We start from the raw sequence: 21,235 nt of genomic DNA on the forward strand, positions 1-21,235 counted from the left end.
CATTGAATCTGTGGTGGCATCCGGGGTGAGGAGGCAAGGTACTCATAGCAGACCTGTGGTCTGGGGTTAGGGCCAAAAACTAATGCTGGTTTGACGGAGGATGTGTGTGTGCGTGCGTGCATGCGTGCGTGCGTGTTCCTTCCTTTATACCCTACCCTCTCTCTGGCTCCACTCCAGAAAGGAAGTGCTGATTAGAGAACCAGCACATCCCAAACTGATCGCGTCAGTCTTCGGAGAGCTAGACCTCAAGTAAGGCCTCTCAGGGGCTCTTGGTGCCATCTCAAGACAGCTCTGTGAGCTGGACACCCGTGTTACCTACTGATGATTGGGGAGACTGCGGGCCCGCAAGCACTGACCGAACCCCGTCCCTTAGGCTCCCCCTTGGCTATCAGTCTACCTTCTCTTTCTTCCCAGGAAGAACAGCCCTGCCCACGTGCATCTGACTGGGCATCAGAGGCTCCACTCAGGGAGTTAAAGTCAACCCAGGGGGACAATAGGCATCTCCAAGGTGTGCTGAGAAGGTCAGTCATTCGCTGTCAGGTGGGAAGCAGTGAATGGCAGGTGTGCACACTACCTCAGGGACACTCTCCCTTGGGAAGCCTGGAAGGATGACCCCCACAAGCTCAGACGGTGTTTCTCATTTAATTGAAACAGAGACAGGGTACTCGCACAAAAAAGGGAGAAGCCAAAGTGAACAATGGTGCAGAGGGTGTATGTGTCATGAATGCACATGCATGCTTGTGCACACACGTGTTCCATATGCCTGTGTGCACACCTACTGTCTGTAGCACCGCAGGCAGATGGGAGGGAGCTGCAGGGAGACAGTAGCACAGGCTGGACCTCGTCTCCCTCAGGACCACCCTGTCTCTTGGGGCTGCCTGCCTGTGGCTCTGCTACCCAGCCTCTCTGAGTGTCTTTGTTAATCTCTAATTCAGACTCTTCCCTCTGCTTCCCTTCCTGTTTCCCTCTCTCTCGGCCTCTTCCCTTTACCTCCCTCTCTGCCTCCTTCGCTCTATCGCTTTCTTTACTTCGCTCTTGTTTTTTTTTTTTTATTTATTTTTGTTTGTTTTTTGAGACAGGGTTTCTCTGTGTAGCTTTGCACCTTTCCTGGAGCTCACTTGGTAGCCCAGGCTGGCCTCAAACTCACAGAGATCCGCCTGGCTCTGACTCCCGAGTGCTGGGATTAGAGGCGTGCGCCACCACCGTCCCTTCACTCTTGATCCTCTCTTTACCTCTTTCTCCTTCCCCACCCCAGGAATAGCAGGAGAGTCAGTAGGTTTTGATACATAACAGCATCCTCACAGCAGCAATTTCCTCCTCAGAAAGGCTGGGCTGTCCAAGGAGCTAGAATAGTTCGACTCGCTGAATCCCAACCTGGAGCTTGGAGTTCATGACCTTGATCAGCCAATCCGTGTACCTGGAGACCCTGGTGTACACCCCAATGTGGCCGACGGCTGCACAGCCCTCCCCCCAGCTGACCACACCAGTCAGGTACCACGTGCCACGGTAGTGTGTGGCGTGGGGGCCGCCGCTGTCTCCCTTGCAGGCATCCTTAGTGCCGTCCATGTAGCCAGCGCAGAACATGTTCTCTGTGATTTGGGGGGTGTCGGGACTGTGCTTGGCATGCTCCAGGCAGTCCTGAGTCATCATCCGGGGCACTTCGACAGCCATGAGCTCCAGGGCTGTGGCGCCGCGGTCCAGCAGCTTACCCCAGCCACTCACCCTTGAGAAGCGGATTCTGGACAGGGTCATCTCAGAGAAGGCCCTTTCAGGCAGACACAGGGGTACCACGTGGTCAGTGAAGGTCACAGGCGGGTGGAGGCGGAGAAGGGCGATGTCATGGTCGATCTTGCCTCGGACGTACTTGTCAGGGAATACAACCTGGACCACCCGTCGTACTTGCTCGGTGCCGTCCCTCTCACTGAAGTCATGCTCACCTGAGGGGAAGCCAGCCGTACCTCTCATGGTACATATCCCACCATGTGTGGTCGTATCCCCACCCAGAATTCTTGCTTGTCTTGGCCCTCTGGCCTAGAGCATATGGACAGGGCTGTGGCCAGTTCAGCCTCTGGTATCTGGAGAATTTGTATCCTCTACAGGGTCCCAGGGAAAGCCAGCACCAGGGCCCGCTGCATTTATGGAAGGAAGGTTGTGAGTGCGCTGAACCTGGGGCCTGGGTACTGAGGGGGAGTGAGGAGTGGATGGACCCAGGTTCATGAGAGGGGCAGGGTGGAAAAAGCAACCCCAAACCTCCCCCTATTCCCTGAGTGGGGGGTGGGGAGGAGCCCAGAGGACAAAGTGGGTCAGCTCCAGTGTGGCCCTCCTTGGAGATGTCATCTGGTCAGGGAGGCTGATGGGCCATGGAGCCTCAGCCCCTGAGCCATGGTCAGTTTGAAAATGCCCAGGGACAGGTCATACCTACCCACCACCACTGTGATGTTCCTCCAGCTTGGGATGCTATCAAAACAGTGGGCTGCAGACACTATCCATGTGGTGTCCAATAGGATGGCCCCACACAGCAATGCCCCACTGCTTTTCAGCACAGCCTGGGCAGGGGCACAACGACACAGAAAGTCACACTGTTGTTATGGTCTCCTTGCCTCCAGGAAGCAGATGGCTTGACAAGATTCCTGCCTGCCCAACAGGGCCTCTGGGGATTTAGAGCAGCCCTGGATCTGGTGGCTCTGGTAGACAACGGGGATGCTAGATGATGGGGTGTGTGTGCAGGTTCTCATGTGACCCACCTGAACATGCATGTGCACGTGCGTGAGTGCGAGCGAGCGAGCGAGCGAGCATGCGCGCGCGCGCGCACGCGCGCGTGTGTGTGTGTGTGTGTGTGTGTGTGTGTGTGTGTGTGTGTGTGTACACCTTGGGATGTGGGTGGGGTGGAGGCCCATGTTCCTTATGTGTAAACATGACCCAATTCAAAACTTCCACACTCCGGGGGTACAAACACTGAAGTCAGGGAGGCAGAGCTAGAGAAGCGGGGTCTGCACAGGACCGAGGGCCTTACCTGCCACGGACACTCGCCTTTGGGGCACACCTTGCCTCCCACAATCCGGCCTTGGGGGCCGCTGGAATTTCTTTTTTCCAGAACAGGTATTTTTCCACATGGATACTCAACTGTATGAAACAGAAGACAGGAAGGGGGTGTGTGCCGAGGAGAAGGTGCTTGTGGGAAGAGGTTCAGAAGCAGCGGGCCCCTGCTAGGGACGGTGGGAGGCCTCAGGGCAGAGCAGATGGGTGCTTCCCTCTAGGGTGGGCAGGGAGGCCTACTGCAGCCTCTGGGAGAGGAGACAGACATTGGTTTAGGGAAGACTGAGGTCCCGCTTTCTAGGGCCGCAGTCTGGCAGGTCTTCCTCGGGTAGACCTAGTACTCGGGTTTGGAAAGTGATGGTCTGTGTGAAAATGAACAGAAGGATGCGCTGTTTTGACCTCGCTCATCCTTCCTCCCTTACTGCAAAGTCTTTGGGTAAGAAAGAAGATTTAGTTGTGGGGTCCGCTGACATGCCAGTTTCATGGACCAGGCTGAATCCATCCTCTCCCGGGGAAGCCGGGGCCTTTGGAAATAGAGCTTCAATAGTCTCATTGTGGAGAACGTTTGTTTCCCTTCAATAGTCTCGTTATGGAGAACTTGAAGGCATCTGGGGCTGAGGCTGGGGAGATGCTCAGCAGTTAAGAGCATCGTCTACCACTCTTGCAGAGGACCCGAGTTCGGTCCCCAGCCTCTATGTCAGGCAGCTCCCAGCAGTAACACGGTAACTTCAGGGGGTCTGACACCCCCTGACCTCTGCAGACAGTGCACTCACAACATGTCCCCCAGCCACACGCACAAAAAAGCACGTAGTTTGTCATGACAAGTCATCTCACGCTCTTCTCGGTGCAGCAGTGGGCACATTGGACGGGTGTGTCTCTGACTCCCAGGTGTGTCCCAGAGATGTCCGAATTGGGCATTAGAGGAGATGAAGGCCCTCATTTCCCTCCTGGCCTGCCTTCGATATTCAGGGCATGTGAGACAGTGCGGGATGCTGGCTCAGAGTTCCAAGCTAAGCGCTCCCCGGCAGGGTGCCCTTCAGCTCCCCATCTCCCACCTCTCAGCCATTCAGTGTCTATCAGACACTGGCTTAGCAGGGGTCTGGCCTTGTTATAGTCTTTGGGCTGATAACTTGCCACAGGCCAGCGAAGGTGACCGGCGCTTGGGCGTGTGAGACAGCGCCAGCCCTTGGGGCCCGTTACCTTTCGGTTTGCAGGACACCTCATCCGGCTGGAGCACATAGTCCTCGTGACAGGAGCAGGTGCGCTTGGTCCCCGGATGGTCAGCGCAGTACTGGTCACAGCCACCATTTTCCTTTGCACAGATCAGCTGCTCATTCTTGTCTGAGGACGGGAGAAGACAGTCTGAGAGGCCTTTACAAGGTTGGCAGGTCAACCACCACGGTGGTTGCTTTTGTCCCCTTGGGAGGCGGTGTGTGGCTGCAGATGACCAAGGCTGAACTTGGTGTCACCTGCCCTGTGGACTGAGCTGGAGGGAGGAGACCTGGAGCTGGGAGTCACACATCTGAGCAATCCTGACGGTGACGGCGGCAGCGGCCTCGGTGGCATTTGGAGGATGCTAGGCTAGGGTGTGGCGGCTTCCCCTTCCAAGAATCTAAGGAGATGCTGGGAAGGGTTCTGAAGGTAAGCAAACGCTTCCCGGGAACAGGGAAAACTCTCAACAGAACGGGAGACTGGCCCATGGAAGGGGCAAAGAGGGAAACTATCCTAGGGCCAACCTTCAAGACCACGTGAGCCATCCAGGCCCTTGGTTCCAGCATAGGCCACTGGCCCAGACAGAAGAGGGGCGTGGTCGGTTCAGCTGTGCAGCGCATGGGCATTAGAAGCTGGCTCAGCGTGTGAGCCCAGAGCGTCAGTATGGAGGCCTGTCCTGTGGCTCACAACCAGTGCTCACTGAGATGCACAGGCCTCTCAGGCCAGGGACTCTTAGTGAACCCCTTCTCTCCCTCCTGATGAGATCAGGAGGCATCCAACAACAAGAACCCGCTTCGGCAACAAGGAGCCCTTGGGCCGAAGAGAGGAGCCCTTTGCCCTGACTCAAGAGGCAACCTTGGGAGATTCTCCGACCAGAATACTGCTGCTCGTCTGGGGCCTTGGGCCGTACAGATGGCTAGCTGAAGGTATGGTTGAGGGTGGGCCTTGGGCTCCGGGAGGGGCTGGAGACAGGGCTTGCACATCTGTATGACTGCACACCGAGGGCCGGGGTTAAATAAGGACTTGCTAGGTTGGTGATACTCCCTAGTACTTTACATGCCATTCCAGAAGGATCGAGGGCCGCCCGTGCGAGGCCACGGAAGAGCACACCTGGAAGCCTGCTTCAGGCCTCTTCTCCAATTTTGGTGAAACAAAATACTCATGTGTCTTTCTGCAGCCAGGAGAGTCTATGAGGCCCACTAGGGGACGGACTGCTGGGGCCAGAATGCTAGTGATCGATAATTTGCTGTTTTAATGCTGAAGAAAGACTTCATACCTTCAAACCCGCGGGCAGAGGATGGTGTTTACCCGGCTGACTTGCCTGGTGGGGACAGAATCTGGATAGTGACACAGGGACCCTCCCTTAGCTCTCTCCAGACCGCCAGAATTCCCAGAGAGCCAAAAGGGAAACCGAGTCTGAGACCCCAAATCTTAGACTCATAAATCAAAGGCTCCCAGTTTGAAAAGAGAACTTAATGTCTCCTAGATGGATTTCCCACAGGGGCTGAGGCTGGATTGGACATCCCCCCTCTTCCTTGATGGGGCTGTACACCCTGGAACCAGGCGCTCAGGCCCCCCCTCCCCACTCCATCCATCTGTAAACTGAGGCAGGGAGCTGGTCTCACTCGTCTCACAGTTCCGGCCCTCAAAGTCTAGGAGGCAGAAGCAGATGTAAGCCTGGAGGTGGTCCTCGCAGGTGCCCCCGTTCTGGCACGGATTCGAGGCGCATTGGTCCCCATCTGTGGGTGAGTCAGCATTAGTGGGCTGCAGAGAAGGTCTCTGGGGGAGAGGCACAGGTAACTTCTCTCCTACTCACCAGTGTAAACAATCCAGAACTGCTTCTAGGGGGGAAGAAAAAGCTGTGTGAGGCACGTTCACGAGGAGTACTGTTAGCGTCCACGGAGGGGCCTTGGGAGCTAGGGGTGGGGCTCCTGACCAGGGCCTCCGTGAGGGGCTTGGGAAGACAGGTTTCTTTTGGAAATGAGGAGGCCTTATCCAAGGTTGATTTTTTTTTCTATGCCTTTTCTAGAGATATCTAAAGCCAAGACCAGAGCACCTGAGTTCTGGCCCTGAGCTGACTTTCTCTAGCTGTGGCCTGGAACTCTAAGTGTCAGGGGCATTGTCCCAGGGGAGCCCTGGATTGAATAAAGAAGAAGTGAGGTAGAGGAGCACCAGCATCCATCGCTCCCTGCGTCCTGACTGGATGCACGGTGACTGGCTGCCTCCTGTCCTGCTCTCGTGCCTTCCCTGCGTGCTGTGATGGACTTCCTCCTGAACCGTGAACCAAAATAAACCCGTCTTTCCTTCAGTGAGAAAAGCAACTCCTACGGGTTCCCTGTGTGAGGAGTCCCACGCGTGTGAGGACATTTGTGAAAGAGCTGGTCTGTGAATGAGGGGTCTCACCCTGTGTGATGCCTCCTCCGAGTGTGTGAGGCATCCTGGGAGAATGAGGTGTTCTGTGGGTGTAAATTCTCCTGTACGCGTGAATTTCCTGTGTGAGGCCTTCTGAGTGTGAGGCCTCCTGTGAGTATGAGGCCGCCTGTGAGTGTGAGGTCTCCTGTGAGTGTGAGGTCCTCTGTGTGAGAACTCTTGTGTGTGAGAGAGATGTTCTGTGAGTGTGAGATGTGATTTGAGTCAAAGCTGGTGAGGGAAAAAAATCCCTCGGAGAATGAACAGGTCCCTCACATAGCTTGGGGATGTGACTGTGACTGACGACCTTTTCCAGAGATGAGGACAAAGGGAAATGGGATGAACCCAGTCTCCCCGACACACCCATCCTAGGAAAATGTTAAAGGGAAATACTCAATAATGTTTAAATATTCCTTGTCCACAAAATGAAACCACAGGGCCAGGCAGAGTAGCGCAGACTTGTAATTCCAGGAATTGGGAGGCAGAGGCAGGGAGATGGAGGGTGGAGGCCAGCCTGGGCTACATAGCAAGACTTTGTCTCAACAAACTAAAACAAACAAACAGATCAAATCAGAAGCGAAGACAGATTTGTGCACATGGCCGAGTGTGGTGGAGGAAGCCACAGTGTTGTCACATGTTTCCAGAGGAGCTGCCTGCTTCAGGGACAGCAGTGAGGAGTGTGTGTGTGTGTGTGTGTGTGCACGCGTGTGCATGTGCATGAGTGTGTGTGTGCACATGTGTGTGCACGTGCATGTGTGCGTGTGCGTGAGTGTGTGTGCATGTGTGTGCGTGCATGTGCGTGAGTGTGTGTGCACGTGCGTGTGTGTGCGTGAGTGCGTGTGTGTGCACGTGCGTGCGTGTGTGGCCAGCCCTTCCTGGGAGGGCAATCTTCCCTTCTCAGGTCAACTTCAACTTCTGGGGCAGCCCTGGATCCCTAGGGAATAAGGGATTTTCCTTTAGGAAAATACACATATCAGGTGTGCTTCAGGAAGGTTTTTTTTTGTTGTTGTAAAAATTTGTATGCTGAGAGTAGAAGCCTGTGTGTTTCAGGGTTCCTATGTGTACTGAGCGACAACTACCACAGAAATGGGGAGACAGGTTCAGAGACACAGGTGTGACCCTCACAATCCCCAGCTCACTTCCTGCCAGTCTCAGTGCTACACAGGAGCCGGCACCCGGGGTGAGGGCACTCACTGTCCTCTCGGTGCTCTTGAAGATCTCCTGGGCCTCCTCAAAGGAGCACTTCTCCTCAAGGCACTCTCTCTCCAGGGAGCCTGGCCAAAGCTCCTCCATGAAGGAGTTGGCACGCCGTTGCCTGTGCAGGACACTGTGTGCTTCCTCCTGGGTTATGAAAACTGAGAAACAGAAGGTCCCATGCAATACTGGCGGCTTTCCTCAAGCTGCTCAGAAGCCACCCGCACTGGATCCTCCACACCCGCACTGGATCCTCCACACCCACACTGGATCCTCCACACCCGCACTGGATCCTCCACACCCACACTGGATCCTCTACACCAGCACTGGATCCTCCACACCCACACTGGATCCTCCATACCAGCACTGGATCCTCCACACCCACACTGGATCCTCCATATCTACACTGGATCCTCCATATCTACACTGGATCCTCCACACCCGCACTGGATCCTCCACACCCACACTGGATCCTCCATACCCACACTGGATCCTCCACACCCACACTGGATCCTCCATACCCACACTGGATCCTCCATACCCACACTGGATCCTCCCCACCAGCACTGGATCCTCCCCACCAGCACTGGATCCTCCATACCCACACTGGATCCTCCCCAACAGCACTGGATTCTCCCCAACAGCACTGGATCCTCCACACCAGCACTGGATCCTCCACACCTACCTACACTGGATCCTCCACACCCACACTGGATCTTCCACACTCACACTGGATCTTCCACACCCACACTGGATCCTCCATACCCACACTGGATCCTCCACACCAGCACTGGATCCTCCACACCTACCTACACTGGATCCTCCACACCCACACTGGATCCTCCACACCAGCACTGGATCCTCCATATCCACACTGGATCCTCCATACCCACACTGGATCTTCCATACCCACACTGGATCTTCCATACCCACACTGGATCCTCTACACCCACACTGGATCCTCCCCACCAGCACTGGATCCTCCACACCCACACTGGATCCTCCATATCAACACTGGATCTTCCATACCCACACTGGATCCTCCCCGCCAGCACTGGATCCTCCCTGCCAGCACTGGATCCTCCCCACCAGCACTGTATCCTCCACACCCACACTGGATCCTCCATATCAACACTGGATCTTCCATACCCACACTGGATCCTCTACACCCACACTGGATTCTCCACGCCAGCACTGGATCCTCCCTGCCAGCACTGGATCCTCCCCACCAGCACTGGATCCTCCCCACCAGCACTGTATCCTCCACACCCACACTGGATCCTCCATATCAACACTGGATCTTCCATACCCACACTGGATCCTCTACACCCACACTGGATTATCCCCGCCAGCACTGGATCCTCCCTGCCAGCACTGGATCCTCCCCACCAGCACTGGATCCTTCATACCCACACTGGATCCTCCATACCTACACTGGATCTTCCATACCCACACTGGATCCTCTACACCCACACTGGATCCTCCCCACCAGCACTGGATCCTCCCCACCAGCACTGGATCCTCCCTGCCAGCACTGGATCCTCCCCACCAGCACTGGATCCTCCCTGCCAGCACTGGATCCTCCACACACACACTGGATCTTCCACACACACACTGGATCCTACACACACACACTGGATCCTCCATACCCACACTGGATTCTCCACACCTACACTGGATCTTCCATACCCACACTGGATCCTCTACACCCACACTGGATCCTCCCCACCAGTACTGGATCCTCCACACCCACATTGGATCCTCTACACCCACACTGGACTTTTCACATCAGCACTGGATTCTCCACACCACTACTGGATCCTCCACACCCACAGTGGATCCTCCCAGAGAGTGAAGGAAACCACACACACTAGATCTCTCAGTGATGGACACAGTCATATCCATCTCCCTCAGTGACTGAACAACCTACCCACTTTAATCTTTTTCTATTCTGGGGTAGGAACCAAAGAGTTCCTGTCCATCTCAAGGAATGGAAGGCCGTAGGTTGGTTCCTTCAATGGCATACCCTCTTCTACGGGCTGCAGGTCACAGAGAATGACAGCTCCCAGCTCAGCTGAATTTAAACTGGGTGGGTTTTCACTGATGGTTGGTGACAGATAACACAGCACCGCTTACATAGAAGTGTATGGTGATACATGCATTAGATGAAATGAAAACTTACCATATGCACATGGTTTGACCTGCTTACTATCTCCTTCAGGGATTTACAATGAGAAAACAGTTGGAGGGCATACAAAAACTCACTAAGTGATGTATTGGTGGGAATAGTCTGGGGCTGCCAGTCTCCTGTGCTGTCAGGGAACACAGGCTGAAGACGTGACGTCCAGCAAAAGGGAGGCAGTAAACCACACGTTGTGAACACAGGAGAACGTGTGCTCAAACACTCTTTAAATTCTTCGTCCATTCCCACATCTGTGTCCCCTGTGCTGTGTCCCGAGTCAATTCAGGAACCTCAAGTCATACAGGCCTGGGGCTTCAGATCTTATGAGAACATATCACCAACCCTGGGTGCCATGGTCACACCTGCCTCAACTGGGCCTCCTGGGCCTGTGATTTGCTACATTGGAGATGTTCCGTTAGGTCCCAGAACCAGATCCAGCCTTCCCCACACAGCCCTGCCTGCCAGCGATCCTGACAGAAACTAGGTGACCAGTGCTCCCCACCTGGCTTCGGAAAAGCAAAGGTTTGGTGGAGGCTGCCACGATAGTTTGGACATGCTGAATTTGAGGATTCTTTGGGACACCCCAATGGACATGGGGTCTGAACCCCAGATATGATGTGGGGGGAGGGGATGAGGGTTTTAAGTAACCTAAAATTAGTCAGGAGTGGAAACCAAGTATGCAGATGAGGCCCTGAAAGTCCCCATAAGACAACTACGCTACATGAACTGTGTGCCTGGGATGTCCATGAGAGGGGCAGCCATGGGAAGGCATCTGCCTGGGGTCGGAAGAGAGAAGACAAGAAGAAAGACAGTTAGGGAAGAGTCAAAAGCAGCCAGTGTATTCAAGAAGAGGGTAAAGGAGATGGGGACAGGTCTTCCCTATGTAGAGGTGGCACATTTAAGGAAGGAAAACCTCTATGGGCCTTGCTGGGAGGGATTGGCATTAGGTGGGGCTAAAAGGGTGGCTCTGGTCACTGGGAGGATGCTGGCGTACCCAAAAGGAGGGTCCTCTGGGAGGACGAGAATGGAAGTCAGATGCATCATCTTGGGAAGGGACGGTGAGAGGGAAGAGGAAGGGCCGAGGATCACTGTGTCTTTCTCACGTTGGAGAGTCTTTCCTAAGTGGTGTTCCTCGAGACTCGGTCTGGTTTGGAAAGGAAGGATGGGAATGCTGGCAAACGTAACCAGTCAAGGACCTTCACCAGGCAGAGGAAGACCCATCTGTCACCAGCCACCGGACACAGACAGCTTGATCAGGCTGAGCTCACGGTGAGCCCTTAGGAGAAGGCAAGTTTGCGTCCATAAACCTCCTGGGGCTCCAAAGCACACATGATCCCAAGGTCCCCACCCAGCTGCGGAGTGTCTGGGAAAGCTGGGGACGTCTGGGAAAGCCATGGCTGCCCTGCTACCACTCAGCTCCACAGGAGAACAATCCGCTGCAGTCCCCACTGGCCATAGATTTCCAAGGGGACGGTACTAGCTGGACCGCCCATGTCACTGTGCATCGGAACATTAGTGGCACCCTCTCTTCCTGTATGTGAGGCCCTGCAACTTTCCACGTATGTTCTCAAACTCTCTCCCCTGAGGCCTCAGAGCTGTGTGTGTGTGTGTGTGTGTGTGTGTGTGTGTGTGTGTGTGTGCATTTAAACGAGGAACTATGGCTATGACCACAGGGCCAAGACTGAGCAAGCCCCGTAGCTCAATGTCCTGTGGCTGTCCTGACATGTTGGACCTCTGGCCCCAGAGCTGGGCACTGAGTGGCCTCCAGGGTCCAACTTCACAGGCTTCACTGTCCTTAGGGGGACAGTAAAGCTCCCTACTTCTAAAAAAGTCTTTGGAAAACAATTGCCAAAGCTCCCGCCCCCTATGAAGAACAGCCTATCTCCTGGTGGTAAACATCCAGACACTATTTGCTTTTGGCAGGGACATACATCAGATGGAGCCGCCTGTGAGGGGGTGCCTGTTGATGTCCCAGCCGCTGCTGCAAACAGCTTGGCTTCTCCACTCACCCAGTCCACAGAGTAACCCTCCCCGGACAGACAGGACTTCCATACCTACAGCTCCCAGGGGTCCCTGAAGCTGGAGCAGAAAGCAACACAGTATCAGCCCACGAGGAACCATGATGAGACTGTCGCTTCCTGCTGAGGCTTGTCCAGATGCTGCTGGGGGGGGGGCAAAGGGCAGCGGGGCGGGGAAGGGGGGTGGAGAAAGCGAGAGCATAGGCGGGAAGTGGCGGGAGGCTGGCTGGAGGGTGGCATGCATGTCTCCAGCAGCTGTCCGGGAAGAGAGGGACCCTATGGCAGGCAAAGCGGGCTCAGACCGGAGGTGGGACAGACGGACGTCCAACACAGTGATGACGCTGTAAAGGACAGAATGCTGGGTATGGCCCTAAGATCTGGAAAAGACCTGCAGGGGAGGCCGGGGCCGTGCAGCTCACACTTGCACATGTACTTGTGCCCTTGCACACCATCTTCACACTTATGTACCATCCCTATGCATGCTACACTCACCCATCTGCACATACGCGACCCTGTACAGATACTCCCTCACTCCACAAGGAACAAGAGTCTTAGGAGTGGTCCTAAGTAAGAGCAGAGCTTAAAGATGCCCTGGGAAGGTTGTGGACCAGTGGTGATGATGTTAGTAATTAGAAGTTTAAGAGCTAGAGAGCTGCCCCGAATCCTAACGATGACAACTGTATCACTTCTGTTTCCTCTGGACCTGTGCCTTGCTTTGCGGGTTAGTCTTGAGGACTCTTTTGCTAATAATGGGTGATGCTAAAATGCTCCTGAGTTTTCTAGTTACAGACAGTTACATGACCCATGTCCTTTTCCTCTGTGCCGTTCCCTAGTGTTTCTAGTAAATGATCCCAGTAGTGGGACACCCCCATGCCTGTCCTCTGTGCCGCAAAGGCTGTTGCTCACCTCTCTCTTCTACTCCTGCCAGGATGAGGATTCTTAAGGCATCTAGAAATGGAGAGAGGTTGCTTTAAAGATTGTTAGACATGCTTTTCCAGGTTAAAAACTGGCAATTTTTTAAAAAAGCATATCCTGGTATGATAAACCATGATAAAGAAATGATCAATAAAAATTTTGTACGTCTATGAAGCTGCTGACTTACATGACTGAGTTTAATGTGGTAAACTAGAGCAGCGTTTTTCTGATTTTGCACCCACCATACTTCAACGATATGGACACATTTACTTGATTAGAATATGTGGGTCTTTTTTTCCAACACAGGCCATTGTTCTTGGTTGCCCATCGTAACTGGATGATTGCTGAAGATACACCATACTTTGCTGGCAGCGTATAGAAAAATCAAACTGGAACTGACCTGGAAACTTCCTCCTTGCTGGCTAGTTTTCACAGTCCTGGAGGTACCCACCAGGAGAAATAGTCATCAGCTGTTCCACCCATCAGTGGACCCTGCACGTTAGGACAGTGACCTGCCAGGTAAATGAGCCTATGCAATAGTGGCATGACTGTTACGGGGTGACCTACTCTTCTCTGATCTGGGTTGGAGGCCGGCTCCACGGGAAGGAATTCCTGTCTGGTACTGTAAACCTGGCCAAAAAATAAAACAAACAAAACCAAAAACCCATGGCTTTGGAGGTTATTGGCCCTATGGTGTGTGTGTGTGTGTGTGTGTGTGTGTGTGTGTGTGTGTGTGCACTGCTACTGTTGTTTTGTTAAACCGACATGTTGTCACACTGTCTCCTAAATAGCTTCTTGATTTTTCTATAAATTATAGTTTTTCTGTTTTTCAATGATCAAGGTTTTGATTTTTTTGTTTTTATTTTATTCCCTCAAGGTAGTAATTTCTTCTTTGTACTTTGAGTTTTACTGATTGTATTTGTTATCTTACTCAAGTGAGTAACTCTATAACTTTGTCATGTTAGATTGAGGGTGGGTACAATTCCAGTCACGATTCAGCGGCAGCCCTCATGTGCTGAGGCTTAGCTATCTGTTCAGCTCTAGGGAGCAGAGTTTTGGTGACATCAGAGTAATGGCTACAGACTTCCAAATACCCTTTACCAACGGCCTATTTCATTGTTTTGTGTATGTCGTGTGTGTGCTGAAAACGGTGCCGTTTTCATGTTTGATGGACAGACAGTAACATCCAGACTTGCTGTCTGCACTGCGGGCATTACTACTGGTGTACAAGTTTGTGATCACCTCCTGGTTCCTTACACTCAAATCGCCCTGAATTTCATCTCTGTTATTAGCATTGCTGTGTCAGAGTTCTTCTGTGTTCGTTCGGGCTAATCTTCTTGCTTTCATTTTCAGTCATTAATTTAAATTTTACACACGGTTCAGGGTCTCCTCCAGCAGCTCTCTGAAGCCTAGCCTGCTTGGAGCTTGCTGCCCGACACATCAATCAGGACACGAGTCACACTGTGAGTCAGACATGTCGGGATCCATCTCTTCATTACAGTTTTGTGTTTTCTGCTCACCATTCTTTCCCCATGTATCCACCTTTCTTTTCTCACAGATAAATAAACCTCCTTCATTTTCTAACTTTTCAGCGAAGAGTATCGAGTGTGATATTATTACTCTGTAACGTTTCTGCTGCACGTCTCTGGTCCCCTTCACGTTTTTTCAAAATTATATCCTGGTACTACTTTAACATCATCACTGTCTGATAAAATAAAACAGACATCATAACACACTTGGTGCCTGCACGTCCTCTATATCCTGCCACCTCCTGCCTCGTTTCTCACCCTTGCCATGTGGGCATTCGTGACCATCACCACGTGCCGGTGTGCTGGGGGCCCAGTGCCTTTGCCGACGCGGGGGACAGCAGGAGTCGCTGGCCAGTATCTAAACTTCATCCGTACAATAAAGACTTCTGACTTTAAGTGTTCATTTGTATCAGCAGTAGAAAGTAAAAGCAACCATGAATGAAGCCGTGACATTGTTTGGTTTTTTGAGACAGGGTCTCACTGTGTAACTCTGACTGGCCTGGAACGCTCTATGTAGACCAGGCTGGCCTCAAACTCAGAGAGCCACATGCCTCTGTCTCTGCATCTGCAGTGTTGGGATTAAGGCGTGCCACATGCCTGGCAAAAGTGACAGTTTGAAGTGTCTGTATGAGGATGAGATCATAAAAGAGGGTGGCATTTTTCAAACAGGCTGGACAGATTACATTCCATGATTCTTCCCACGTAACATATACACCAGAAAATGCTACAGAATCTTTGTACGTTTTTTTATTTTGTTACCATTCTCTGAAGGTGTGGCCAGTAATGGCTCTGCAAGCCATAGGGCTGGGGGAGGAGGGCATTTTACCTGGACATACAGTGGTGAACGAGCCTCGGTGGCCTCCCATGGCAGCGGGGTGAGGAGACAGGGAGGGACCGTAAAGTGACAGATGTTCGGCGGCATGAGGCCATAAATACATCCTTTACACCCAGACCATATGTACACACGTGAACATATATATATATATATACATACATACATATAAAAATATCGGCCCTACCAGGCACAGAACGTTTCCAAAGAACAGAATTTGTTTCTCAGACACACACAGAAAGGGAAAAAAACAATGGTTTTCATGGCAATTCTGCCGTGACTTGAATGAAGGCTGCAGGTCCCCCGTGAGCTGGGGGAGGGGAGCGGGGCCTGCCCTGACATGGAGAGGCAGCCGGTGCCCATGTTGCTGAGGATGGCTGACAGCATGGATTTTTACATCTTCTTTAAAAATAATAAAAATATCCTAATTTAATGACATTCTTTTAAAAAAATGGAGAGTCTCCCTCTTATTGTAGAAAAGAAGGTTAATATTTTAAATTATACTTTACATTTCTTGTGAAAACAAAACCTATGCAGATGTGAGACTCTCAGTGATTTCTGACTGTTTCTGGTGGAGGAGACGTCCGCTGACTTGCCGGGCCTTCCTTCATCTGGGACTGGTGTGTTCCAGGGAGTGCCAGGTCTCAGTGAGAGTGCCCCCGAAATCATTTAGTTGTATAAACAACATGCTTCGATGTAAACCCCAGTAACAAAAAATAGTTTTATATCAAATACAGTATCAAATTGTCATTTCATGTAAACACAGTGATTCTTGGTAAAGATTTGAGGCCAGAGTACCACAAAAAAATGGCCGTGGGATTAATCCCTGTTTAAAAAAAAAATCAAAAACTTATAAAAGACAAGAGTCCCTTGATCCCCTCCTGGGCTGTTGGTAGCAAACTGTCCACTCCTGTTAGAAGTGCTTCCTCGGGATGATGTTCCCATAGAGAGCACCAGAGAGGTCAGGACACCTTGGAGAGGCTGCACAGCAGGGTCTGTTGGCTGCCCAAACATGAGAAGGGGCCTCTCCCACATTTCTGCACAGGGGTCCTCCTGACCCATAGCCCCTCCTCTGTCCACTCTGGAGTTTTGAAAGTAGCTTTGGTGGTGGACTGTGGCCTCCTGGCTTCTGCACATGCAATGGAGTCGTGGTGCCAGGGCCCCAGTGTCCTCTGAAGCCCGCGGCGGATCGGGTCCTCCTGTCCAGATGTCTCGGAGCACCATCCCCTCCCACACTAAGCAAGCCCAAGCAAAAGAAAACTTAGAGATCTGCATGCTGGTCTACTGCACGGTGGCCTCGAGCGCCTGCCCCAGAGGCCTGGCCACTATCCCTGGAGCTCGGAGAAGGGGGTGGGGCAGCCCTCGCTGCAGCTGGAGGAGGTGCTCAGCACGGCTGACCCTGGGCTGGAGTCTGCGGGAAACCAGTGGAGACAGACTTCGGCTCTGGCCCTTTCCTCTGCACACCTAGAAACCTCTGCCTTTAAACAGGCTCCGGGCTGAGGATCTTGGCAGGCTCGGGGCACAGCTGGCGCGCACAGTAGGTCTTACCTGAGCTGCTCAGACACTGAGCCGAGCTGGATTTGCCCAGGAGGGTGGACAGACTGCTGGCTGGCACCCATCCCTCCTTGCTGCTGGTCAGGTCCCGGACATACCTGAAAGGGGAATTCAGTGGCTATAAGGTACCCCATGCCTGCAACCTGTGGTTGGTGTCTCCGAGGTGGGCACGCGGACACACCTGAGGTGGGGACATACAGAGTTATGTCTGAGGTGGGATCACGCAGGTCATGTTCGTCTGAGGTGGGCTCACACAGGGGCATGTCAAAAGTAGGATCACACAGATCATGTTATGTCAAAAGTAGGATCACACAGGTCATGTATGTCTGAGGTGGGATCACACAAGTCATGTTCGTCTGAGGTGATATCACACAGGTCATGTATGTCTGAGGTGGGATCATACAAGTCATGTACATCTAAGGTGGGATCACACAGATCATGTATGTCTGAGGTGGGATCACTCATGGTCATGTATGTCTGAGGTGGGCTCACACAGGGGCATGTCAAAAGTAGGATCACACAGATCATGTTATGTCTGAAGCAGGATCACACAGATCATGTTATGTCTGAGGCGGGATCACACAGGTCATGTATATCTGAGGTGGGATCACACATGGTCATGTCTGAGGAGGGATCACACAGGTCATGTATGTCTGAGGTGGGATCACACAGGTCATGTATGTCTGAGGTGGGATCATACATGGTCATGTCTGAGGAGGGATCACACAGAGGCGTGTTGGAGGGGAGAGAGCTCACTGCCGTCTTACCAGAGGCCCTCGGCGCCCTCTTCCACAACCTCCACCATATCTCCCGTCCTCATGGCAAGCGTGTCTGGGCCCTCCTTCTCGTCATCCATCACCACCGTGTATTTACCCGGAACCTGAGGATGATGAGGGACAAGGCCGAGGTTTCAGCGTGTCAGCACTCGCTGCCTCCCAGGGCCAGCACGCCAACGACACATCTACCCGCTCTCTCCTGTGTGGCGCCAGCTACACACCAGCAGCAGTGCCCACGTCAGAGCAGGCTTCCGAGGGCCAGCGGGGGGCGCGGGTGGTGGTGGTGCAGTGCTGTGCTGAGGTCCTGCCATTTGTGGAGGTTTGCCGAGGTTTCTGGCTTAAACCAGAAAGGCTCCTAGTGTTGGGGGATGGTGCAACGCATACTGTGACCATATTAAAGATAAAAATGGATGCGCCAACGTGTCCACAGCACTGCATGTCTTTACGGGCGCCTGAGCTCCTTGCTAATTTCCAAGCCAGTATGGGTACCGCTTTAGGAAAGCGTGGTTAGGACATTCTACCAATGAGAGGTGTGGGCTGCCCCCTTAAAGAGGGGTGAAGCATGCTTAAGCTCTAGGCAGGTGGGCACACAGTTCCGTAGGACTATGGGTAGTGGATTGCGATCCAAGTGAGCGCTGTGTATTTCTGGATGAAGAGCAGTGACCGCATGGGACACAGGGCCCACCCTGAGCCCCACCCTCCAGGGAGGCCAATGTTACCAGCTTCCCAGGGCCCAGTCCACCGTCTTCTTCTGCATCAGAGGAATTGATGAGCTCCTCGGCACTGGACCAGCCTCCGTCTTCTTCAGGGGCCTCCAGTGAGTGGGACGTTTTGCTCCAGCCTAGGAGAAACAGCTTCCTGTGAGGCCCACAGCCAGGATGCAGTCACCGTTGCCCAAGTGTGTTCCATATGAGGTCCACAGATCCCCTGGAATGCTTAGCTGTGGGACTCGGAACCTGAGCCTATTCTCTTCCTATTCATCGGACTGTGTTGCATGTGACGGCTCTCTGTCTTTGTTGGAATCACCTGCTTAAGACTCTCCACTGGTTCCGTCTATACTGTTATAAAATGCTGGGTACATTCTGCTGTGACTGCACAGTGCAGGGAAATGGGGTGTGAGCGTATCTGCCTCCATCTGCTGGGCTACTCTAAGGGGTAAGATGAGGCCCAGAGCTGCCCTGGACATCTATACGTTCTTCAGGTCCCCAGCCCTACCAATCCCGTCTACTTGGACTCTATAGCAAACCCTGTGAAGGGAAGGTGTCTTCAGCTAAAACTGTGATAGCTAACACCCACTTTGCTGGCCGGAAAATAATTTCCTGCAAGAAGGACCAAATAAATCCCCGACCTGTGAGATGCGCACGGCTGTGGTTCTCACTGGACAGGTTAGCAGGAGGATGTCAAGCCATGTGTGGGTAACCTAGCATTCAGTCCTGCCATCCGGCAAATCCACTGGATTGGCCAGTGGCCCCACATTTCCAAATGCTTCATTTCTGTCTTCCTGCTATATGCTCCAAAGGGTAGCATCAGTATCTCCCTTTTTGGAGAGATGGAGATGACCAACTCCTATTGAGTAAATTCCTCAGACAGTACTAGGGTGAGGCCACTACCCTGTCCTTCCTGGTACTAAATACGGTCACCGTGTGACACCGGAGAACACATCAACACACAAAGAAGCATAGCAAGGAAAGCCAGCCTGCTTATTGGATCTCAGATACACCCGGTGTCATATTGTACCAGGTGCTGGTGCAGTGTGGGGGTGTTGTGGAATCACAGAAGAGCCCCCCGCCCCCATGAAATCAGGGTGACAAAGAGGCCTGTTAGCGCTGCAGCCCCTCCCATGGCTGAGCACGCCCAGAGCCAGCGATGAAAACCCTTTGCTAAAGAACATTGGGAAGGCTCTTCTGTCTTCCGAGGGAACATGTGGGCCTAGACACTCCCCAGGTACCAACTGTGCAGACTCAGGGCCCACCTGACTATGGCAGGACTAGCTACAGCCCCTCTGACCTACCTCCCTGAGGCCAGACTTCAGAGCCTGGGGACAGCTGTGTACTTGGAGAGTGTCACACTAGGCTTGCAGATGTGTAAGAACTGTGTTCTAGGGGTTTCCGACTACAATCATATCCTTCTTGCTCCAAACACATGTGCAGGCAGCCTGACTTCCTCCCCCACCCCCACCCATCATGTTGCTACAAAGCCCACATGGGGGCCTCTCAAAGTCTAAGGACAGTTGGAGCAGATGAAAACTCCCAAGTACAAAAACCTCCACCATCAAAGACCACACCGTTGGTCACAAACTATATAAAAATCTTTGTCTTCCTTAGTGTATCTATGAGAGACTTCCAGCAGCTCACGCTTTGGCAACTACCATCAGTCACAAGTGTCTGCTGACCCAGGGTAGCACTGGATCATGCTGCTGCTGCAGCTGCTGAACAGTATTAACAGGAAGCCCAACATGCTGGTCTAGCAGTGTCCAGGTACCAGGTGTGGGACAAGGACACAAAGGGATTTAGAAGGCTGATGGCCTCAAATTAGCTGGCATCACTCTTTCTGGGGATTCTGGAGACTGCATGAGAATGTTAGCCAATTGCCTTATACATCTATCAGTTCTTTTTTTTTTTTTAATTCCAGGTGTGGGCTGCATCTGTACTACAGAAGGTAGAAAGGAAGGAAGGGGGTGACTGGCCCTCATCTGCCACCTGGCCATCTTCTCTGCAACCCAGAAGGCTGCATTGTGGCCACTCAGACTCCAGGGAAGAGATACTGGCAGAGACAAAAGCATTAAGCAGGAAGAAGGTGGGAACAGCACCTGGCAGAGTCACGGCTACATTTGTCATCTTCAAACACCATGTCCCATGGGGGGACATCTCGGGGTTCTAGGTAATGTGTGGAAAGGGCTGCATGGATAAAAGCAAACCTCCACAGGAGGTCTTAAGATGGAAAATAACTCCTGAGCAACTGGGAGCGCAGCATCAGCGAGCTGGGCATCTCTCTATCCATCCATGAACTCTAGGCAGCTGCTGACCTCCTAGGGTTGCATTTGGGTAATCGAAGGTAACAGGGACCCAAGGCCCAGAGTGGAGCTGAACTCCGGTGGCCCATATGAGCAGCCATCTGCCTGCTGCGAAGACCTGATCCTTCCACTTGTTTCCACCCAGAATAGTTGGGCCAGCTGGTGACTCGGGGGGAGGGTGCTGGTTCCGTGACCCTTTGAACAGGGCACCTTTAGCCTACACTAGTACTGAGAAATAAATCTCAGTGTAAATGCTGGTCAGCCAAGCTGGGCCTGAGCCTCTCGGCTTGCCAACCACGGGCCAGGCGGACAGCAGGAACGTGGCCTCTTCCAGCACCTGTCACCAGGCATCAAGCTGCGAACCATCAGTTACTGGCTTGTCTGATCTATTCGCTTTCGTCCTAGGTGCCCTGCACAGCCACAGACAGCGTGCCCGACTGGGGTTCAGGGGCTGCCGCGCTACCTCGCAAACCAAAGGGGGTCGGGTCGCTCTTGACTTCATGCCGCTTGGCTTTTTTGTCAGGACTGGTCGGAGAGGCTGCAGGAAGAGGAAGAGGCAAAAACA

The 21,235-nt window shown here is 52.8% G+C and overlaps 2 protein-coding genes across 24 annotated transcripts in view; both read right to left on the reverse strand.

Annotated features, from left to right (window-relative positions):
• Positions 1-623: 623 nt before the first annotated feature.
• Positions 624-12,223, reverse strand: F7 (coagulation factor VII). 2 transcript variants are annotated; one of them, XM_006981339.4, is made up of 8 exons: positions 12,088-12,223; positions 7,852-8,012; positions 6,065-6,089; positions 5,874-5,987; positions 4,237-4,377; positions 3,014-3,123; positions 2,423-2,546; positions 624-1,937 (listed from the first exon to the last, which is right to left on the reverse strand). In XM_006981339.4, the coding sequence occupies exons 1-8, from the start codon at positions 12,152-12,154 to the stop codon at positions 1,345-1,347; spliced, it is 1,335 nt and encodes a 444-aa protein (XP_006981401.2). In that variant the 5' UTR covers positions 12,155-12,223; the 3' UTR covers positions 624-1,344. The 2 variants fall into 2 exon arrangements, with proteins under 2 accessions (XP_006981401.2, XP_076409836.1); XM_076553721.1 differs by having other exon boundaries at positions 12,043-12,178.
• Positions 12,224-15,227: 3,004 nt separating this feature from the next.
• Positions 15,228-21,235, reverse strand: part of Mcf2l (MCF.2 cell line derived transforming sequence like) — a 154,955-nt gene continuing 148,947 nt past the window's right edge. For 16 of the 22 annotated variants that reach the window (XM_076553709.1, XM_015999787.3, XM_042262998.2 and 13 more), the window contains 5 exons: positions 21,134-21,208; positions 18,377-18,498; positions 17,649-17,761; positions 16,876-16,979; positions 15,228-16,738 (listed from right to left, as the gene is read on the reverse strand). In XM_076553709.1, the coding sequence (XP_076409824.1) occupies positions 16,653-16,738; positions 16,876-16,979; positions 17,649-17,761; positions 18,377-18,498; positions 21,134-21,208 (500 nt within the window). In that variant the 3' untranslated portion in view covers positions 15,228-16,652. Of the gene's footprint in view, positions 16,980-17,648; positions 17,762-18,376; positions 18,499-21,133; positions 21,209-21,235 lie in introns of all 22 variants that reach the window. The other 6 variants (XM_042263000.2, XM_076553718.1, XM_042263002.2 and 3 more) reach the window with 2 other exon arrangements.

The sequence above is a fragment of the Peromyscus maniculatus genome, chromosome 17, assembly GCF_049852395.1.
Source record: "Peromyscus maniculatus bairdii isolate BWxNUB_F1_BW_parent chromosome 17, HU_Pman_BW_mat_3.1, whole genome shotgun sequence".
In the NCBI taxonomy this organism is placed as follows: domain Eukaryota; kingdom Metazoa; phylum Chordata; class Mammalia; order Rodentia; family Cricetidae; genus Peromyscus; species Peromyscus maniculatus.

What these genes read in the sequence shown, in the direction of transcription:
- F7 (XM_076553721.1), bottom strand. Translation starts at nt 12,154, where the DNA reads ATGGTTCCTCGTGGGCTGATACTGTGTTGCTTTCTGCTCCAGCTTCAG. An exon ending in AGGGTTACTCTGTGGACTGG is followed by an intron (nt 8,013 to 12,042) that starts GTGAGTGGAGAA and finishes TCTGTTTCTCAG; the next exon opens with TTTTCATAACCCAGGAGGAA. An exon ending in GGTGTCCTGCAAACCGAAAG is followed by an intron (nt 3,124 to 4,236) that starts GTAACGGGCCCC and finishes TGTTTCATACAG; the next exon opens with TTGAGTATCCATGTGGAAAA.